This window comes from Nelumbo lutea, chromosome 7, assembly GCF_056320005.1.
Source record: "Nelumbo lutea isolate HS-2025 chromosome 7, American lotus-T2T, whole genome shotgun sequence".
Lineage (NCBI taxonomy): Eukaryota > Viridiplantae > Streptophyta > Magnoliopsida > Proteales > Nelumbonaceae > Nelumbo > Nelumbo lutea.
Window position 1 is genome coordinate 50,543,224 of NC_142690.1, and position 20,091 is coordinate 50,563,314.

The window sequence follows — 20,091 nt, forward strand, 5'->3', positions numbered from 1 at the left end:
TTAAATTAGAAGACAATAAACAATGTATTTTTTGAAGGGTATCTTGACATTTTAAATAAATAAGGGACAATCGGTTAATGACAGAAACCAATTAAAGACCAATTAAACACTTTTTTAGATACTAACTTGACACTATCCCAAAGTTCAGAATAGTAAAGTGGAATTTATTGCTGATAACGATGTATAATGGAAGGTGAGTTTCAGATAATAAAAAATTGTTATCAGGAGTTTTTTAGGTTTTGAAAAGTTTAGTGAGTTTAAGAAAAATGTGAAAAACTCGTGGTGAATTTTTTTATATAATATCCCTTGAGTTAAACAAATTTAGCCGTTATCAAACGGCCCCGCAGTATAAAGAACCTTAGAATTAGTTTTACCGCGTTGAGGTTGAGCGTTATCTCCTTGTTCCATTCCCGTCCACTCCCACCAAGCTCTTCCACGCTTAAACCAGTCCAGTCCTCCTCCGCCTTACTGCTCTTTGGAAAATGCAAACGCAAATGCAGATGCAAATGCTTCTACCCTCTTCTTTCCACCATCGAAACACTTTCTTCTCCTTTCATAGACGGCCGTATCTTTGGACCACTACCACTACCACTGCAACCTCTTATCGTCTTCGAGTCTCGAATGGTGTCAGCAACAGCAGTATCAGTAGCCAAAGCACACTCAAGGAGGAGTACAATAAAGAAGAGCAGCAGAAGCTTCAGCAACCGAGAACTAGGGCTTACCCATTTCACGAAATTGAGCCGCGTTGGCAGCGCTACTGGGAGGAGAATCGTACTTTCAGGACCCCAGACGAAGTCGATACCTCAAAACCCAAGTTCTACATACTCGATATGTTCCCCTATCCCAGGTGTTTCATCGCTTCTGCACTTCTCTTACTGAATTTACTCAATTTTATTATTGAACTTCAATCACATCAAACAGGAACATGCACCAAGGTCAGAGTTCTGGCTTGTACAAAAATTATCGATAAATTTGTGAATTTCATCAAGTTTCATAGCGATAACTTTTGCATATAAGCAATAAGCATTGTTAGGGAGCTTACGAAAATATCTTATTTCTCGGTGTCTCGATTCCATTTTGATGCTAATTTTCTGAAGACCTATGATGTTCACGGTTTGAGTATTTTTTGCAGTGGAGCTGGGTTACATGTCGGTCATCCTCTTGGATATACTGCCACTGACATTCTTGCCAGATACAAGCGCATGAAAGGTTTTAACGTTTTGCATCCAATGGGATGGGATGCATTTGGATTGCCGGCAGAGCAGTATGCAATTGAGGTTTGATTTTGCAATTGTAATGTGGGCTTTACGCGATATCTCTGTGGTCATTCCCTATTATTGTTTTTCTTTTCTTTTTTATTCTTTTCTTTCTGTGAACAGACGGGAACCCATCCAAAGATTACAACAGCGAGAAATATCGAACGCTTCCGCTCGCAGGTCATATGATGTCTATTTATCTTGATACCTTTCATTCGTGATGTAATTTAAGGCAAGTATGTTTTCATTTTATTTGCCTGGTAAACGAGCAAGTGCTGGACTGTTTTGAATCGCTAGAACTCTGGGTAATTGCTAGTATAACAGGAGCAAACTAAAAATAATGTGATTCCATATTTTCTGTTTGTGGCCAATTATTCTCTTATATGAACACTTTACTATGTCATACCGTTTGGTTCCTAGTTAGTTTTGTTCATTTATTATCTTCTTTTTTTCAGCTTAAGTCACTGGGTTTCTCATATGATTGGGACCGTGAAATTTCTACAACCGAACCAGAATATTATAAATGGACGCAATGGATATTTCTTCAGCTTTTCAAGAAAGGATTGGCATATCAGGTCCACATTGTTTCTTCTTCATGTTAAGTTTTCCTTTTAGTTTGCACTGAATATCAGCATCTCATGGTCCATGGTTTGCGTTTTCAGGCTGAAGTACCAGTGAACTGGTGTCCAGCTCTTGGCACTGTTTTGGCAAATGAAGAGGTAGTGGATGGTGTTAGTGAGCGAGGTGGTTATCCAGTCATAAGAAAGGTGGATCAATTATGCACTTAGTAGCACTTTCCTATCAATCTTCGTCCTATTATACAAAATGAGTTTTTGAGATCTCCCTCTCTTTGTCTTTCTTCCAGTTTATAGAAATTTTACAGTAACATCCTTTTATCACCAAGCAGCCAATGCGCCAATGGATGCTCAAGATTACTGCATATGCTGATCGCCTTCTTGAAGATTTGGATGATCTTGATTGGCCTGAAAGCATAAAGGAAATGCAGCGGAACTGGATAGGCAGGTCAGAAGGGGCGGAGATGGAATTCTCTGTACTTGATCAAGATGGACATGAACGGGACATAAAGCTTACCGTGTATACAACAAGACCAGACACCATCTTTGGAGCAACGTATTCATCGTGAACTTCCTTTTGATTGTCCATAATTAGTAGAATCCATACATTTAGACACAAAAAATACAACCATTTTATATGGAATTAAATGTGCATTTATTGCATTCACTCTGTGCCTGCAGATATCTGGTCGTGGCACCTGAACATCACCTGTTGTCATCATTGGTGTCCAATGCCCAAAGAGAATGTGTATGTTCATTCATTGTGGTTTCCAAAATACAGAATGCCTTGATTTTGGATAAATATCGGAGGACTGATATTTGAACGCAGGTGGAAGAATACAGAGAGATAGCATCAAGAAAGAGTGATCTTGAAAGGACAGAGCTTCAGAAGGAGAAAACTGGTGTCTTCAGTGGTTCATATGCCAGAAATCCAGCAAATGGGGAAGCAATTCCCATATGGGTGGCAGATTATGTTTTGGGGAGGTTCTAGAGTTCTTATTTTTCTTTCATCTTACTTTGAAATGTGGTTTACTGTTGGCATGTGTTACTGGCTCCAGACATATTATACACTAAAAGTTCTATTTCTTAAGTTATATGGTTGGACCACATGGCACATGATGTTACTTTTCTTGTTAGATCCTAGATAAATATTTAAGAAATCATTGTGAAGTATGACCAGAACATTTGAACTTTGTTATGTTGCAGTTATGGTACTGGGGCAATAATGGCTGTACCTGCACATGATTCTCGTGACTATGAGTTTGCTTTGAAATATGATATTCCAGTTTCCTGGGTTGTGAACCCAGAGGATAAAAGCTACAATGATTCTGAAGGATCATATTCAGGAGAAGGTATCATTATAAACTCATCAAATTTGGCATCTGGGCTTAATATCAATGGCTTGCGTAGCAAAGAAGCTGCTTCCAAAGTCATAGATTGGGCTGAGAGTACTGGGCATGGGATAAGAAAGGTATATTTCTCAGCTTAGGAGATGTGGGGCGTGGAGTTACTTAAGCTTCATGTTAACATACTTCTCTTCCTCTAGGTAAACTACAAGCTGCGAGACTGGCTTTTTGCTCGGCAACGCTACTGGGGAGAGCCTTTCCCAGTTATCTTCTTAGATGATACTGGTGAAATTGTCCCACTTCTTGAAAGTGATCTGCCTCTTACACTACCTGAATTAGATGATTTCACTCCAACTGGAACAGGGGAGCCACCATTGGCAAAAGCTGTATCTTGGGTATGATCTGCTAACGTACTGTACTCAATTTGTTTTTAATTCACTATTTGCAGATTCTGTGGCAAAAATAACCTTCCTTGTCTGCTTTTAGCATCTTATCTATACTCCTTTCACTTTTTTATGGGAAAAATAAAAGTAATTTGTATCAAGCATAGCAGGTAACCTAAAAAGCAAATACACCCATTAAGGGACATGACATTTACATACATGCATGTATCAACGACTGACCTCTCTCTTTGTTTGTATAGATTTGTATACACATAGCTTCAAAAACCCAAGGCAAAGTTATTGACCCAAATGATTTGACTCCAGTTATTTCTAAAGTCTTGCCATTTAAAACATTTGAGTTATTTATGAAGGCAAACCCAATCTAATAGTATCCCTTTCCACCCACCCCATTACAGCCTCTATATTGGATCCTTTCCATTCAAAGGTGCTCCTGTTTCTCTTAAACATATGGATAAAGGTAGAAGAGCCTGTAGGAGCTTGCCCTTCTACTAAAGCCTTTTGAGGGCCAAGTGGCCATCAACTGGTTGAATGTATCTTGGAGGTACCCAAGGCTTGCCAAATAGTCATGTGCTCTTCTGGAAAACAAACTGACAATGATGATTTCTTTAGGCAAACCATTTGAGGAGAACCTTTAATCTGCATAGTCTGTACATTAACTGGTACATCTTTATAATTGGTCACATTGAAACTGTGGGACTTTATAAACTATAGAGAATTATCTTGTTGAAATATTTCCCCAGTGTACCTGCTCCTGAACTCTTTGCCTAAACTAGTATCTTATGTTCAATCCTAACTGAAATTTTGTTTTTCTTTGCATATTCAAGAGGCTACTATGCAATCTATTCTTCAGCTGTTTTTCCCTGCAACTGATCATATTCATGCCACAAGATTTCCACCCTTGCAAAAATGCCTTTTTGAGATGTTCCACTGCTGAATTCAGTTCTGATAACTAGGCCTAAAACCAGCATGTGGGACATGTATTCTATGAACCCTTATGAGAAATCTGGTCTTCTTCTGCATACATGAATTCTACAAGCTGCTTCTATCATTTTGGCACTCTTTTATCTAATAGCCCTAGCTTGTTTAATTTTGAAGTATTTTGAGAAAGAGAAGAAGAGAAGAGAAGATAAGAAAAGAAAAGAAAAGAGAGAAGACAAGAGGAGAGGTGAATGAGAAAATTGGGTGGCTGCTTAGGTTCTATACAGCCCAAGATAGCATTTAAATGAAGCTTAAGAGACATGAAAAGTACAAGATTGCTCCTTATTAGACGGGCAGTACATAAACTGACTTTAAGATTAAATAACTTAGGCCCAACGGACCCAGTAAGAAATAAACTGAAAAAAGTAACATCCCAGCCCAAACAACATTAAAACTTAGAACACTCTCCCCTCAAGTTGAGAATAGATATCTTTTTTTTTTTTTTTTGAAGAATAAAGAAAAAATTATTAAAAATAAAAGGGAAGAGCAGCTCAGAAAGCCCAAAAACCCCATTAAACCCACAGCTAACAAACAAAAGCTACACCCAAACGATTCTGAGAGCTGCTCAAAACAGGCCCGATGACTTCCAATTATACAGCAACCAACAGCCCAATGATTATCCAAAAGCAGAGCCCCCCTCATCGGTGAGACTATCCTCCTGGATTGAGTCATCCTCATCCATTCCTTTCTCCCTTCCCGAAGGACTTTCTTCTTCAATTTCTCTACGATTTTTCTTCTTTCAAACTCCTCAAAGGCTCTTCTAGCAAACTCCTCACCACCTCAGAACATCAGAGCCAGGCTTTTCCCAATCGTGACCTCTCTATCCACTAATTTCTGGATAGTCACCCCTCCTGAATCTCCGTCAATAACCTCCTTATTTTGCGGCAACTAGATTGCATCAGAATTAGATTCTACCCCACTCAACTTATTTTCTTGTTGACTCTTCATCGAAAGAGGGACTGATGACTGAATTTGCATCAGTTCCCCCCTATGATCAGTACCTTGTGTCCCGTTTCCTCTTGTTTTTTTTTTCCTCCTATACATCCATTGTATCTTTTAGTAGGTCCAACCCCTGGTAGGTCAAGTTTTAATCTTGAAAAAATCTTTGTCATATGCACAGTACTATGGTTTCGTGCATTATGCGATTTCTTGACTTTGCTCCTCTTCCTTTTCTTCAGGCTTGCTCTTTCAGCCCAAATCAATGCCCAACCATCCAACCTTCACTTCCACATATTGCAAACAATCTTTGATGTGATTTACAGCCTGAGCTCCAGAGAAATCATCAACAACTGAGACTTCCTTACCTCTGATCTCACCTACATTTTCCAATTCAATTTTGATGCTATCGCTCCATTTCCCAATTTCCTTCTTCCCCCCCCCCCCCCCCCCCCCCCCGCGAGCCAGAAAGTCTGGAATTTCCGATTCACTACTAGCGACACTGAGACATCAACCCTGTGCTCGGATGAAGCACGAGTCTCAAATGGAATCTCTACTGGCCTGAGCAAATTGTCCAGTATCATCAAACACTGGTGAATAAGGGCATTTGTCAAGATTTGCACCTGTTTCACTAACGATCAACTTTTTGCTGCTTTTTTCATACTTGGTGATCACCTAGATCCATCTTTTTCCCTTTCCTTCTGTAGTCTTGATCGAGACGTTCCTTCCTAAAATTTCCTTTTCTTTTGAAGATTGGTCTGTTAATCTCTAAGGACTTACTGTTACCGCCTTTCCTTTTCCTAAGCTGCTTTTCCTTCATGCCAAACTGCACCTCTACCTTGAGATATTCAACATCAACTGAAATTCCGCTTGGGCTTGGCAAAGTCTTGTGCCAAAACCCTGAACAGAGGAGGACGATGATGGTTTGAGCATCACAGTTCGAAAGAGCTCTCTCATGCCCTCGTGGGGATTTCAACGAATCCACTTGCTCTGAAAACTTCAGGGATCCTTTCTTGTAATGTAAGAGGAGATAAATCTCCTCCAATCAGCTAAATGCTGGCCTCATCACCCGTGTCACATGGTTGCTTAAGTGATCACCTGCCTAGCTCCTGCTTACCCATCCAGATCCTAAATCCGGATTTGCCTCTAAAGGGCCTGAATCTGATTTAATTTCAAATTCTTCTGTGGTCCCAACTTATTGTGTGATGTGGCTCCACCCCTAATAGTCTCCACTAAAGTTTTTTCGCTTAAACCTTGCTCTTCATTTTCAAAAACTTTTGGTCTGCAGAATTTAATTTCCGAAGTCTTTCTGTCTAACCCATGTGACGTCTGTTCAGTTTCCTTCGACATTTGTCCACTCACTTTCTCCCCTTGCTCCATTCTTTCTTTTCCACGTGTAATCCATCCTTCACTGCTATCATCATCTTCTTCCTTAGAGTATTTCGTCCACAGTGATGCTTCAAATTCCAGGCAAACCCAAACCTTTAGCCAGGTCAGAGACCGTCTGCAAACAGATTAATGCATCTAGGAACATCTTCAGGATTCAGGCCTTAGGTTCTGACTTTTGTTATGTGAAGATCTTGAAGATTAAACGCTACCATAATTCCACCCATAGTTTGAATTAATTTTTCAAGGAATTCCTCAGTCCAGAGATTAAACAGAAGTCCCACAAGCTGAAGCTCAAGAATTCCTTCAGCAATAAACAACTGATTACAAGGCATGTACCATCTCGCTGCCTTTATTCCACCATCTGGAGAATCCACCAATTCAGTGATGTGAATCACTACTTCTTGACCATCTGCGACTAATACAGCCTTCGAATCGTCGAAAGGTTTAATGTTCACACGGCCTTTCAAATTGAAACTCTCTTCAACCACCTTCGCAATTCTTCCCCAATCAGTGAGTTTTTTGGCAGATGATAAAATCACATTCTTCTCCCAAGCTCCTTTCTCCACCCAAGATGGTGTAACACACTGAAGAAATCAGCCAAACTCGAGCTCCAAGCTGAAGATGGCACAACCCAATTCAAGAATTCGATGTAGGTTAACTTTGTGAGAATCGAACCTTGCTGATTTTCACTCCAATGGACTGATTGTATCTCCAATGGTTTGCAGCTGTTAATAACTTGAGAGACTAGGGTATTTGCTGGAGAAACTCGGAAAAGAGAGAGAGAGAGAGAGAGAGAATAAAAGGATCTCCTTCAGCCTTGGTCGAACTAGGGTTTTGGGAGAACTATTCTTGATGAAGTTATCTCTTAACTCTCCTACACTCTATCTTATATAGAGCTAGACTCCTAGAGTCCTAAAAGGAATATCTCAATGGTTTCCAACTGCTTTGGAGAGTTGCTAATTGGGATCAGATCCTAATCTAATTAGGACTTGGAGAGAACAAAGTACTTTACTAATTCAGCCCAAGAATCCCAACAACATAACTCCTAGTCTAACTAGGTAAGCTGCTAGTCAAACTTACATTGTTGGAATATTATCAAAACTCTCAAGTGGTTATTTATTCTCACATGGCCGGCCAGCCACCTTGGCTTCTTCCTTGTATGCCATGGGACCCACCAAGCTCCCAAGTTGTACTACATGGGTTCGGCCCATATGTTGAAACACATGGGCCAAATTCACTAAGTGATCCTTAATGAACCAGCCCAAATCCAATTGGGTTTAAATTTGGCCCAAATCACAATACTTTATTACAAGTGAGTTTTGGATTTGGGTTTCAACCATCCTATGAGCCCAAATCCAATGGCTTAACTAGAGAAAAAGCTCATCAGGTTTCAACCCAAATAGACATTTGCTTTCGACCTCTCTGCCCGTAATATCAGTACATTGCCCATAGGGAAGGACCTCTTCCTTGGCTAGAAGATGCAGTGTCACACCCTCTACTTAGATGGATCTCGAGATTAAGACCTTTTGCAAACCCTTTTTATAAAAATAAACTAATTGATCTCAAAAACAAGTCGAAATACATTGTCGGCCATTTTTTGTTTCCATTAAAGAGAGTATAAATTAGGATATTCTCTGTCTAACAAAGTGGTTGATCCTATCACAATGATCACCCACTCAAGTGATATTCCAAACTGCTCCAATATACTTAGATATGTGATCGTTAGTGGATCTCACTGGTTGGCATTATCAAAAGTAGCCTAGTCCAACATGTAGTGTAGTACAATCATCAAGTTAGGGGTTAAGTGCAACTTTCTAGTTTTACACATTTTTCTCCAAGGTCTAACCCTAGCAGTTGAAACAAATTGCCCTACCAATTCGGTAGTACAATGATGTCAACCTTGACATGATAAACTCCTCAAGCTTATCAAATGGCTGGGAACATTCTAAACTTAACATAAGTCTCATAAATGTCCAGTGGAGACGAGGGCATATAGTGTCTAATAAATTGACCTTACCCAATCAGCATCTGCAAAGCCTTCTATAATCATTTTATCATGTTTCCTGAACAACAATCCCTTTCCTGGACATGACTTAAGGTACTTCAGAATATGTTCAATTGCTCTCTTGTGAGAGGTTCTGGGAACCTACTTGTATTGACTCACAATGTGAACAACATAAGCTATATCTGTCCTAGTAAGAGATAAGTATAGGAGTTTACCTACCAAGCATTGGTACGCCTCTCTGTCAGTGTATAACTCATCTTCCTCACTTTCTTGCAATCCATTGTTTTGTTTAATTAGAGTATCAACAGGTTTACTTCTCAGCTTTCCTATTTCTTTTAGTAAATCGAATGAATTTTTCTATTGGCATATACAAATCCCTTAGATCTTGCAACTTCTATTCCAATGAAGTACTTTAGAGGTCCTAGGTCCTTAATTTCAAATTCAGATGCTGAAATTTCTTTCAATCTTTGAATCTCTTTTGTGTAATTTCTAGTGATCACCATATGGTCAGCATATACAATCAAGGCAGTCAATTTGTCATCCACCTTTTTATAGAATAGGGTGTGGTAAGCACCACTTTTCTTATACCCCACATTCTTCATGTCTTTACATATTCTTTCAAACCATGCTCTTGGAGATTGCTTTAAGCCATACGAGTTCTTTTTAACATGCACACCTTTCCTTTCATATCATACCCTAAAGGAGAATCCATATAAACTTCTTGGGGATCTCCATTTAGGAATGCTGAATGCATTCTTGACATCAAGTCAATGCAACTCCCAAGAGTAGTTTGCAGCTAGAGAGAGGAACCCATATAGTATTTGGCTTTGCATCCGGAGCAAATTCTCCTTGTAGTCAATGCCCTTTCTTTGAGTGAACCCCTTAGCAACCAGTCTTGCCTTGTATCTCTCTACTGGTCCATCTGCCTTGTGTTTTATTGTGTAAACCCATTTGCAACCCACAAATTTTTTTCCATGTGGTAGATCCACTAACTCCCAAGTACCAACCTTCAAAAGAGCTTTCATCTCTTCATTGATTGTTTCTCTCCATTTGTGATGAAGAATAGCTTCTTAATACTTGGAAGGAGTAGTAATAGAAGATAAAGTAGACACAAAGGAATAGGGTTGCTAATGGGTTGGGTTTGGGTTAGGTCTAGGTGGAACTAGTCCCAACCGATTAGTCATGGACTTCAGCTAGAGGATCTCCTTCACAAGGCTGATAAGTAACCCTCTTTCTCTTCCTTTGATACACACTCATCCCCATTCCATCATGTGTAGTGGGTTGAGTGGTCACAGGATCAGGAGACGTAGAAGTCTTTTCATGGAAAAATGGATCAAAGGAAGAAGGTGGAGAGGAGGGATAAGATGAAGAATCAGGATGGGGCTGAGGCATAAAAGGAGTTACCTCAAAAGAAACCTCTTTCACCCTACTAGTCTCTCCTTGAAGAGGATTTCAGGGAGGCTCAAAAAAAGATTGAGATTCAAAAAAAGGTGACATCCTTGGTAACAAATTTCCTTCCGGTATGAGGATCAAGACACTTATAGCCCTATTGAGTGGGGAAATATCCAAGGAAAACACCACCAATAGCCCTAGGATCCAATTTGGTTCTCTTGTGGTCAATGACATGGATAAAACACACAGAACCAAACAGTTTGGGTGGTAAATAAAGCTTAACCTGATTAGGATAAAGAACAGAAAACGGGGTTTGCATGCCCAACACCCTGGATGGCATCCTATTTATCAAATAAGAGGCAATAAGCATTGCATGTGACCAAAATTTCTTTGGTACCTTGTGCTGGAACAATAGGGCACAAGCAACTTCAAGTAAGTGGAGATTTTTCCTTTCTGTAACTAAACCTGTTCATGGGCCAGGCCCAGCCGGGTTCGGGTTGGGCTTTGCCTCTACATTAACATAATATGCTTAGGCCTAAGCCCGAGCCCGACCCTCATATAAAGCCCGAAGCTTGGGCCTAAGCTCGAGTCTGGCCAAAAAATTTGGAAAAAAGATTTTTTTCCTTTTTAATTCAATTAAAAGCTATTTTATTTACATTAAAAGTCCTCAAAACCTAAAAAAAATAATGAAAGATCTCATTATTACTTAAAAAAAGAGAAGAAAAATATTATATATATATGCTTGTTTATTATATAAAATATACTTTTATTATATAATATATTGTCAAGTCGGGCTCAGGCCAGGATTTTTTGAGAAAGCCCGAGCCTGGTATTTTAGGCCTGAGCTTGAGCTTGCAGACCTGAAATCTTGTCCAAGCCCGACTTAGATAGGGTCGGGTCGGCCGCCCGTCGGGCTACCCAACCCATGAACAGGGCTATCTGCAATACAAGATGATTGATGGAGAATTCCTTCATCTTCAAGGAAGATATTCAAGGAACCTTCAAAGTATTGAGCTGCATTGTCTGATCGAAACTGCTTGACTTTCTTCTTGAATTGTGTCTCAATCATTTTGCAAACGACTGTAGTAAATTTAGGAACTTCACTTCTCCCTTTCATCAAATATATCCACATACATTGAGAGAAGTGATTGATAAAACTAATAAAAGAGTGATTGCCATCCATAGAGACAATGGGAGGGTCCCACATAGATTTTGGATTGGAAATTTCACTTATAGATTTTGGATAGGTCCCCTTACAATGCTTTGACATCTAACAAACTTCACACTATTAGGATTCAGCCTGCCCTTGAATCCTATTAAGCTGATAACAATCAAGAAGAAGGAAGAGAAAGAGAGAAAGAGAAAGAAGAAGAGAAGAGAAGGGAGAGAAAGAATTGGTTCGAATGAGAGAAAAGATCACTCTCCCATTCAGCCAGAATTGATTTATATTACTTATATTGTGGAAAAGACACATGTGCCCCTACTTAAGTAAGGGACACTAAATCTAACATAATGGTACACATCAGCACATAAACATAAGTATAAAGACAGAACTACCCCTACATATTCGACACTAACACTCCCCCTCAAGCTGGAGAATATATATCATATAATCCTAGCTTGTTACATATGTAGTCCACTCTTCCCCGACTCAACCCTTCAGTAAACAAGTCTGCCCACTAGTTCCCTGTGTTAACATATGCAATATCTATCACTCCACTCAGCACCTTCTCTCTCACAAAATGACAATCAACCTCTATGTGCTTGGTTCTCTCATGAAACACCGGATTAGAAGAAATATGAACTGCAGCCTGATTGTCACAGTAAAGCTTCATCAGAGTGTCAACAGTGTATCCCATCTCCTGTAGAAGGTTTTTCAGCCACACTAACTCACAAGTAGTATGTGCCATAGCTCTATATTCTGCCTCTGCACTGCTTCTTGCCACAACTGTCTGCTTCTTACTTTTCCATGTCACTAGATTACCCCCAAGAAAAGTGCAATAGCCTGTGGTAGATCTCCTATCAAACATAGAATCGGCCTAGTCAGCATCAGTATATCCTTTTATTTCAAGTTTTCCACCACTCTTGTATATCAAACCACGACCAGGAGTCCCCTTTAAATACCTCACTATTCTTAGAACCGCATCCCAATGTGGAACCAGAGGATTATACATGAACTGACTTACCACACTAACCGCAAATGAAATATCTGGCCAAGTAATGGTTAGGTAGTTCAGTTTACCTACAAGCCACCGGTATCTGCCAAGGTCTTCAAACACCTCACCCATATCGCTACTCAACTTAGTGTTAGTATCCATAGGTGTTTCAGTTGGTTTAGCACCTAACAAACCTGTTGCTTCCAGCAAATCAATGACATATTTCCTCTGACACAAATTAATACCATGCTTAGACCTTGCTACCTCTATCCCCAAGAAATATTTCAATTTACCAAGGTCCTTTGTTTGAAAATGTTCCTGCAGAAAAGCCTTCAACTTATCAATTCCCATTTTATCATTTCTAGTAATAACAATATCATTTACATACACCACAAATAGGATCTTTCCTGCTTGAGAGTCATGACTGAAGACTGAATGGTCAATTTGGCACTGTTTCATACCAAACTTCTTTACCACCTCACTGAACCTACCAAACTATGCTCGAGGAGACTGTTTAAGCCCATAAATGGCCTTCTTTAGTCTGCACACCTTACCATCCTCCCCCTGAGCAACAAACCGTGGTGGTTGCTCCATATAGACCTCTTCGAGTAGATCACCATGCAAGAAAGCATTCTTGATATCAAGTTGATAGAGGGGCCAATCATACATAGCAACAAGAGAGATCACAATACGAACTCAACCAATCTTAGCAATCGGGGAGGTCTCTATGTAGTCAATACCATAGGTTTGGGAGTATCCTTTGGCAACTAGTCTAGCTTTCAACTGCTCTACACTACCATTAGGTAAGTATTTAATAGTATAAACCTACTTACAACCGACAACCTGCTTACCAGGAGGAAGAGGAGTGAGGTCCCATGTATGATTATGAGTTAAAGCTGAGAGTTCTTCCATTGCACGACGCCATCATGGAGAGGCAAGGGCTACCTGGACATCCTTAGGGACAACAACAGAGGACAACAAGGAGATAAACTAGCGATGGAAAGCAGAAAGGAGGGTGAGATAAACATAATTAGAAATAGGGTGAAGGGTACAACTGCGTTTACCTTTCCGCACAGCAATGGGAAGATCAAGGTCAGATACTGGGGGTGGGGCTGGTGTGGGGACAACTGTCGGATCTGCCGACGATGATGGAGCTGAGGAGTCAATACATGTGGGTGATGTGTATACACTTGACGGATAGGTGGCCATTCAACAGGTGGTGGCACCGGAGGCAAGGACTTGGTCACAACTGGAACAAAAGGAATGGAATCTGCAACTGGAAGAGGAAGGGGAGGAGGTGATGAGGAGGAAGAAACATCATCGAACCCCAAGAAAAATGGAGTAGACTCAAAGAAGGAAACATCAACACACACAAAGGAACGTAGAGAGCTAGGATGATAACATTTATACCCTTTCTGAGTTCGAGAATAGCCAAGGAAGATGCACTTAATGTATCGTGCATCTAACTTGTCCCTTCCTGGCCCTAGATTATGGACAAAGCAGACACACCAAAAAACCCGAGGAGATAGAGGAAACGGAGACAAGGTAAAAAACAAAGTGGTGAATGGAGAACAACCATCAAGGATAGACGTGGGCATCCAGTTAATCATGAAGCAAGAAGCACCACATCACTCAAAAAGGGGGGTTTGGGGACATTCATGTGATGCATGAGAAATCGAGCTATTTCCAAAAGATGACGATTCTTTTTCTCAGCCACTCTATTTTGTTGTGGGGTGTAGGTACACGAAGTCAGATCGATAATGCCATGTTGGTCCAAGTATTATTGAAATGATGAAGAAAAATATTCATGGCCATTGTCGGAACGAAAAATTTTAATGTGAACACCAAATTGGTTGTGAATCTCAGCATAAAATTTTTGGAAAATGGTAAACAATTCACTCCTTTATTTCATTAAATAGAGCCACGTCATCCTTGAATAATCATAAACAAAAATGACAAAATATCTATATCCATTGTATGACATTACTTTATAAGGACCCCAAACATCTAAATGAACCAAAGAAAAAGGACTTGACATACAGTTATCAATCCTAGGACTAAAGGGAACACGATGATGTTTCCCTAATTGACACGATTCACAATCCAAAACAGAAAGATGACTCAACGAAGCAACCAAAGACTTCAAAACTTTCAGTGAAGGATGACCAAATCAATAGTGCCATTGGAGAGGAGAGAGAGATGACTGGAGAGCTGTTGACGCTCTTCCACTACTATCAAGATAATACAATCCATTGACTTCATGCCCTCCACTAATCTTCATCCCCGTCTTGAGATCTATAATAACACATGAAGAAGGGTAAAAAGTAATAGAGCAATTAAGTGACTTGTCAACTTACTAACAGACATAAGGTTAAACGGAAATTTAGGGACATACAAAACTGAGGATAAGGGTAAGGGGGTCATGTTAACACTACCCACACTACAAATGGAGGATGTGGAACCATTAGCAAGGGTAACATATTGTGATGTTGAGCAATGAGAGAGGGAAGAAAACACACTTGGAGTTCCAATCATGTGATTGGAGGCTCTAGAGTCAATAATCCAGGGATTGGGTGTGGATGCTAGACAAGCCATACCTGAGTGTGCAAGAGTGGCCGTATTCTGCTAAAATGTGGTTTGAACAAACCTCTCATACTCATCACGGGGAACACTCTTCCGTCTGTGGATGTAGGCTCATTCCCGGGAACATCTGTGGATGTAGGAAACATCTAATCAGCTGAACGACTCTTCCGTCTGAAGCTACTATCACTAGTCATGGCATGATTGGTCCAAGTTGAAGGTGGACCATGCAAGTCATAGCAATAATTAATGGTATGTCCATCCATACCACAGTGTGTACACCTCCTCGGACTCGAACAACGTCATCGACCACGAGCTCCCCCTGAATCTCTACCTCCAATACGACCACCACCACGGTTATAGGTAGGTCCACCACCATCACTCCAACCATATACCAGTCCATTGCTACCACTACGGCTAGATTGAGCTCCCTGAGCTCCACCTCTAACACCACAACCCCTCCATACTGCAAAGGCTGATCTATCGAAACACTAGTGTTCTCGATATATCCTAAGGAAATCCTCCTAAGTCAAGCAAACACTTCTTCTAAGGAAGGGAGAGCTGATCCTCCTAGTATTTGGGCCCACACTGGTTCATATTCAGACTTCAGCCCCACCAAAAATCGAGTTACATCAAATTGTTCTCTCTGCTGTTGCTGAATTTTGACATCAGAAGTGAGGAGGTGATAAACATTCAACTCATTACGGATGTTTCTCATACTAGCATAGTACTCCTCAAGACTCTAATTACCCTGTTGTAGATTAAAGTATTCCTGATACAGCTGATATACTCTGGTTGTATTGTCTTGACCCGAATACAACTTCTTAGCATGATCCCACACTTCTTTAGTAGTGTCAAGAAACATGAAGTTTACACTAATCTTAGGTTCCATACTATTCCATAACCATGTGATAATCTGTGCATCTTCTTGTTCCCAGTCATCATACTCATGAGAACCGGTGGAGGGTTTTTCTTCTCTTATGTGTTTCACCTTCTTCTTTGCCTTAAGAAAAAATTCTACAGATTTAGCCCAGGGTACATAATTTTCTCCATTCAATTTAATGGAGGTCATTTGGACATTCAAGTAGTCAGTAGGGATCATCACATTAGTTTTGCTATCACTGATGTCTCCCATAGCTGAATTTTGATATTGCTGAATTCAGTACACTGCACACTAGACCACACCACACATTGAACACACTAGTTTCAGCACTTAGTACTGCTGAAAATTATACTCTTTACACCACAAACCCTACCCCACAACTACCTGAACACTCACCACACTATTTGAGGACCACTCCCCTTTCGAATCGTACTGAAATAAAACATAAACCCTAGCACATTACAATCTGAAATCCCACCATACAATCTGAAACAGTCTTATGATTTGATTCATAGCATGAAATTGCATAGAAATCTCTTACCTAGTCACCCAAAAATCAGACCACACAAGACATCCACTGCATCACACGAATCAGCCCTCTTCTTTTCATCGATCAGGGGAGGGCTTCTTAGAAACCACAACAACCAACCATAAACAGCACAACTGGAGGCATAGAAACCTCCCAAGGGAAGAAGACGACCACTTGTTAGACAGTGTATGCCCTTAGCTCCAATCAGAATGATGTACATTATGACATTTATTGTAAATGAATAAAGTACATATTTGATTCATGTTATTATGGTGCTTTTTTGTGTAATACCCTTAAACTGGACAAATATGAGACTCGTGTTAGTTTAGAATCTTCACAGCCGTTGGATAGATCTGAAGAGATTTATCCTACCAAGACTGACACTGATGTGCCGCCAAGTTGGTAGGGGTGGCTTGTTTTAGCTGCCAGGGTAAGACCTGAGGTACAGACAGTGTGGGTTTTCTTGAAACCCTGAACTGGACCAGAACTCCAGTATTGCCCTAGATCTTGGAGATAGATGGGCAAAACTGGAATGTTACACATGACACCTAGACTCGATTATGATACTTTACTAGGTGTCGGATTGGGTTGTCTTTGATATGCTAATCAGTAAGATCCTTAGAGGGGGTCAAAACTTGGGTATGTTGGGACAGTTCGAGAATTCATCTTAGTGGGTGATCATAGTGACAGGATTAGCCCCTTTATCGGACAAAGTGAATGATCGAGGGTGCACTCTCTCTGATGGAAACCAAAATTGCCGGCAGTCGATTTCAACTGTTGAAATTTGTTTTGCAAAACATATTTATATAGAGATATACATATATATAAATATATATATTATGGTTTCAAAATGTTTGCAAAATGTTTTAATTCCCAGGATCCATGTGAGTACAGAGTGTAGCATTGTACCTTGCAGCCGAGGGAAAGGTCCTCTCTTGTCAGGTAGTGTTTGATCATTATGGGCTGAGAGGTTAAGTGTAAGACCATTGAGGATAATACCTGATGGGCTAATCTTGCATCTGCCCACAGTCCTTAGGTTTTTTATAAATATATATAGAGATATACATATATATAAATGTATATATTATGGTTTCAAAATGTTTGCAAAATGTTTTAATTCCCGGGATCCTTGTGAGTAAAGAGTGCAGCATCGTACCTTGCAGTCGAGGGAGAGGTCATCTCTTGTCGGGCAGTGTTTGATCATTATGGGCTGAGAGGTTAAGTGTAAGACCATTGAGGGTAATACCTGATGGGTTAATCTTACATCTGCCCACAGTCTTTGGGTTTTTATAAGGTGGCTTGACCCAAAGACCATTTAGTGTAAATGTTGGGTCCATTAAGAGTTCATGGTGATGGACTCCGGGGTTCATTGTCTCCTACAGTGTTTTCAGCCTGGCCTTGTAACAGAGGTTGGGCTGAACCCATGTGGCTGATGTGTAGACCAATGTTTGGGTCCCACGCCATACAAGGATAACCAACTGGGCAACAGTTAGGAGGTTAAGTGAGCAGATGGACTTAATGGGCCTAAAGCGCAATTTGAACTGGCTTAATAAGATTAATTAAAAGATGGTGGTTCTGGGATTTAGATCAGCAGATAGGATAAGGGATTATTCCTATCCACTCAGAGAGTCCAAATCCAAATAAAGATTTGGATAAGGAAATTCCTAATTAGTTTAGGATGGCTGATCTTTATCTGCAGATAAGATAAGGAATTATCCGTATCTCTTAAAGAGAGTCCAGATCCAAATACAAAATTTGGATTAGGAGAACATCTCTTTAAGGTTATAAATAGGAGAGCAGGGCGAACCCTCAGGGATATGAGAAATCATTTGACTGACTGTTGAATTCTAGAGAGAGACAACACAGTTTGACTGCACTGCTTCCCTCTCCTGCTCTTGCCGCCATACCAGTTCGATCTCCCCCTGTGGGAGCGATCAAGAAGAGTTTTTGATATTACCTTTTGGTAGTAAAGATAATCTGAAGTCGTGCTCACTAGCCCTCTATTAGATTCTTGCTGAAGAATTCGGTTCTTGCTGAAGAACCATCTTGTTGATTCTGTTTCATCCTGCACCGTGTTATTTTCGGTGGAAGCAGTCTTTGGATCTTTCCTTGGGCGTGAACACCTTCATTGGAGGTTATTACTACTTCGTATCAGGTGTATCCTTCCACTCCCATTTTGGTTTCAGATATGGTCTGGTTTAGGTTCAAGATTGATCATTGAAAATGCAGTTTTCTAAAATGGGGAATGTGATTTCCACATGGGGGAGAGAGAAATTTTTGAAAATTTGCCCAACCTACTTGTAGGGTTCGGCCATCCATACGATGGATCTCTCATCCCTTCAATGGTATCAGAGTCAGATTCAAATCTTGAACCAAAATTAACTAGATCTGGAACTACGCAAATGGGCAGAAGGTGTTCTTCCCGATTTGCGCAGATTAGCGTTTTCTGGGAAATTTGTTCCCAAATTTTGGGCAATTGATCTGAAATTAAATGTTTATAAAACTGAATTATATTTAGAATTGTTCTACATATTTTTCTTGAATTTTGTGTTGTTCGTACGGTGGAGATCGAAATCTTTAATGGTGCAAGAAATCTGCGCATCTGTTGTTCTTTTTCATTCTTGGTCTATAATTAATTATTTTTTAATTTTTAGACGGAATGTATAGAAATTCAATTTTGATGTAATATTAATAGAAATTAGGTTTTCTATTTTATTCCATTCATAGTTGAAGCAGAAAGTGCAAGGAGGAGAATTTCACAGATTAGGGTTCGGCCATTTGCGATTTGCAATTTTGGAAACTGCATGCTGTGATCTAACTTTTGTTTTGTAGGGTAGCAATCCTACAAACAGCCCCCTACTGATTCTTGAATGTCTTGTTTTAGTAATTTAATTTCAGATCATGTTTTTAAATTAAATCTTGAATTAAAAATCAAACCGTAGACCCATTCAAACCATATTGGACCAAACTGGTTGGACCGAATCTGTGGTTCGATGGGGGCTGTTCTCAACCCTAATTCTTCACTCATGGGTCCAGGAGTTGATGGTTAATTGCAAGATGCAATTCAGCCCACACCTATAAAACCCAGTTTTAATATGTTAAAACTGCTTTAGCCCATTTCAGCATAAAAGTTATATGGGTCGAATTGCTCTTTGCAATTCAGCCCATATACCTAGATAATATTAATCAGTAATATTATGAATTCTTATAGGCTTTAATCGTGGGTTTTACATTTATTTAATTGATTGGATCAATTATGATTTTCCTGTGATGAACTCTCTAAAGGCATTCTATCATTAACATGAAGATGGGTCATTCAATAATGAGGAAATACAACATAAAATTGGACTATCCATTTGCTACTAGATCTGTTGGATTGTTTCATAAGATGATAGGGGCGTCATAGACCGATGTGGGAGGGGCCTATCCTAAAATGGAAGACTCTCTCACGGTACCTTGGTGTTTACGATTATGATGGGTGAGCACTCACTAGACAGAAAGGTTTAACCTAAATGGCAATGAACCTTGTCTGACAGAGGCCAAAGGGAAAACTCATAAGATGAATGGATATGATCATTCACAGAAAGGTGGTGGGGTTATGCAGTTGAAACAGTTGGCTCCATGCACCCTATGTGATTTTCTACATTTCCAGTGACATAATT

General features: G+C 40.0%; 1 protein-coding gene across 2 annotated transcripts in view; it reads left to right on the forward strand.

The window, feature by feature from the left end:
* The first annotated feature begins 368 nt into the window (after nt 1-368).
* The window catches only part of EMB2369 (tRNA synthetase class I (I, L, M and V) family protein), a 54,657-nt gene continuing 34,934 nt past the window's right edge, over nt 369-20,091 (forward strand). The window contains exons 1-10 of one of the 2 annotated variants that reach the window (XR_016102237.1): nt 369-847; nt 1,133-1,277; nt 1,380-1,436; nt 1,712-1,831; nt 1,919-2,023; nt 2,164-2,387; nt 2,513-2,579; nt 2,661-2,815; nt 3,038-3,302; nt 3,378-3,572. Coding sequence is in view for 1 of the 2 variants with exons in the window: in XM_088955009.1 (XP_088811135.1) it covers nt 483-847; nt 1,133-1,277; nt 1,380-1,436; nt 1,712-1,831; nt 1,919-2,023; nt 2,164-2,387; nt 2,513-2,579; nt 2,661-2,815; nt 3,038-3,302; nt 3,378-3,572 (1,698 nt within the window). In the remaining variant the exon portion in view is untranslated. The remainder of the gene's footprint in view (nt 848-1,132; nt 1,278-1,379; nt 1,437-1,711; nt 1,832-1,918; nt 2,024-2,163; nt 2,388-2,512; nt 2,580-2,660; nt 2,816-3,037; nt 3,303-3,377; nt 3,573-20,091) is intronic. The other variant, XM_088955009.1, reaches the window with a different exon arrangement.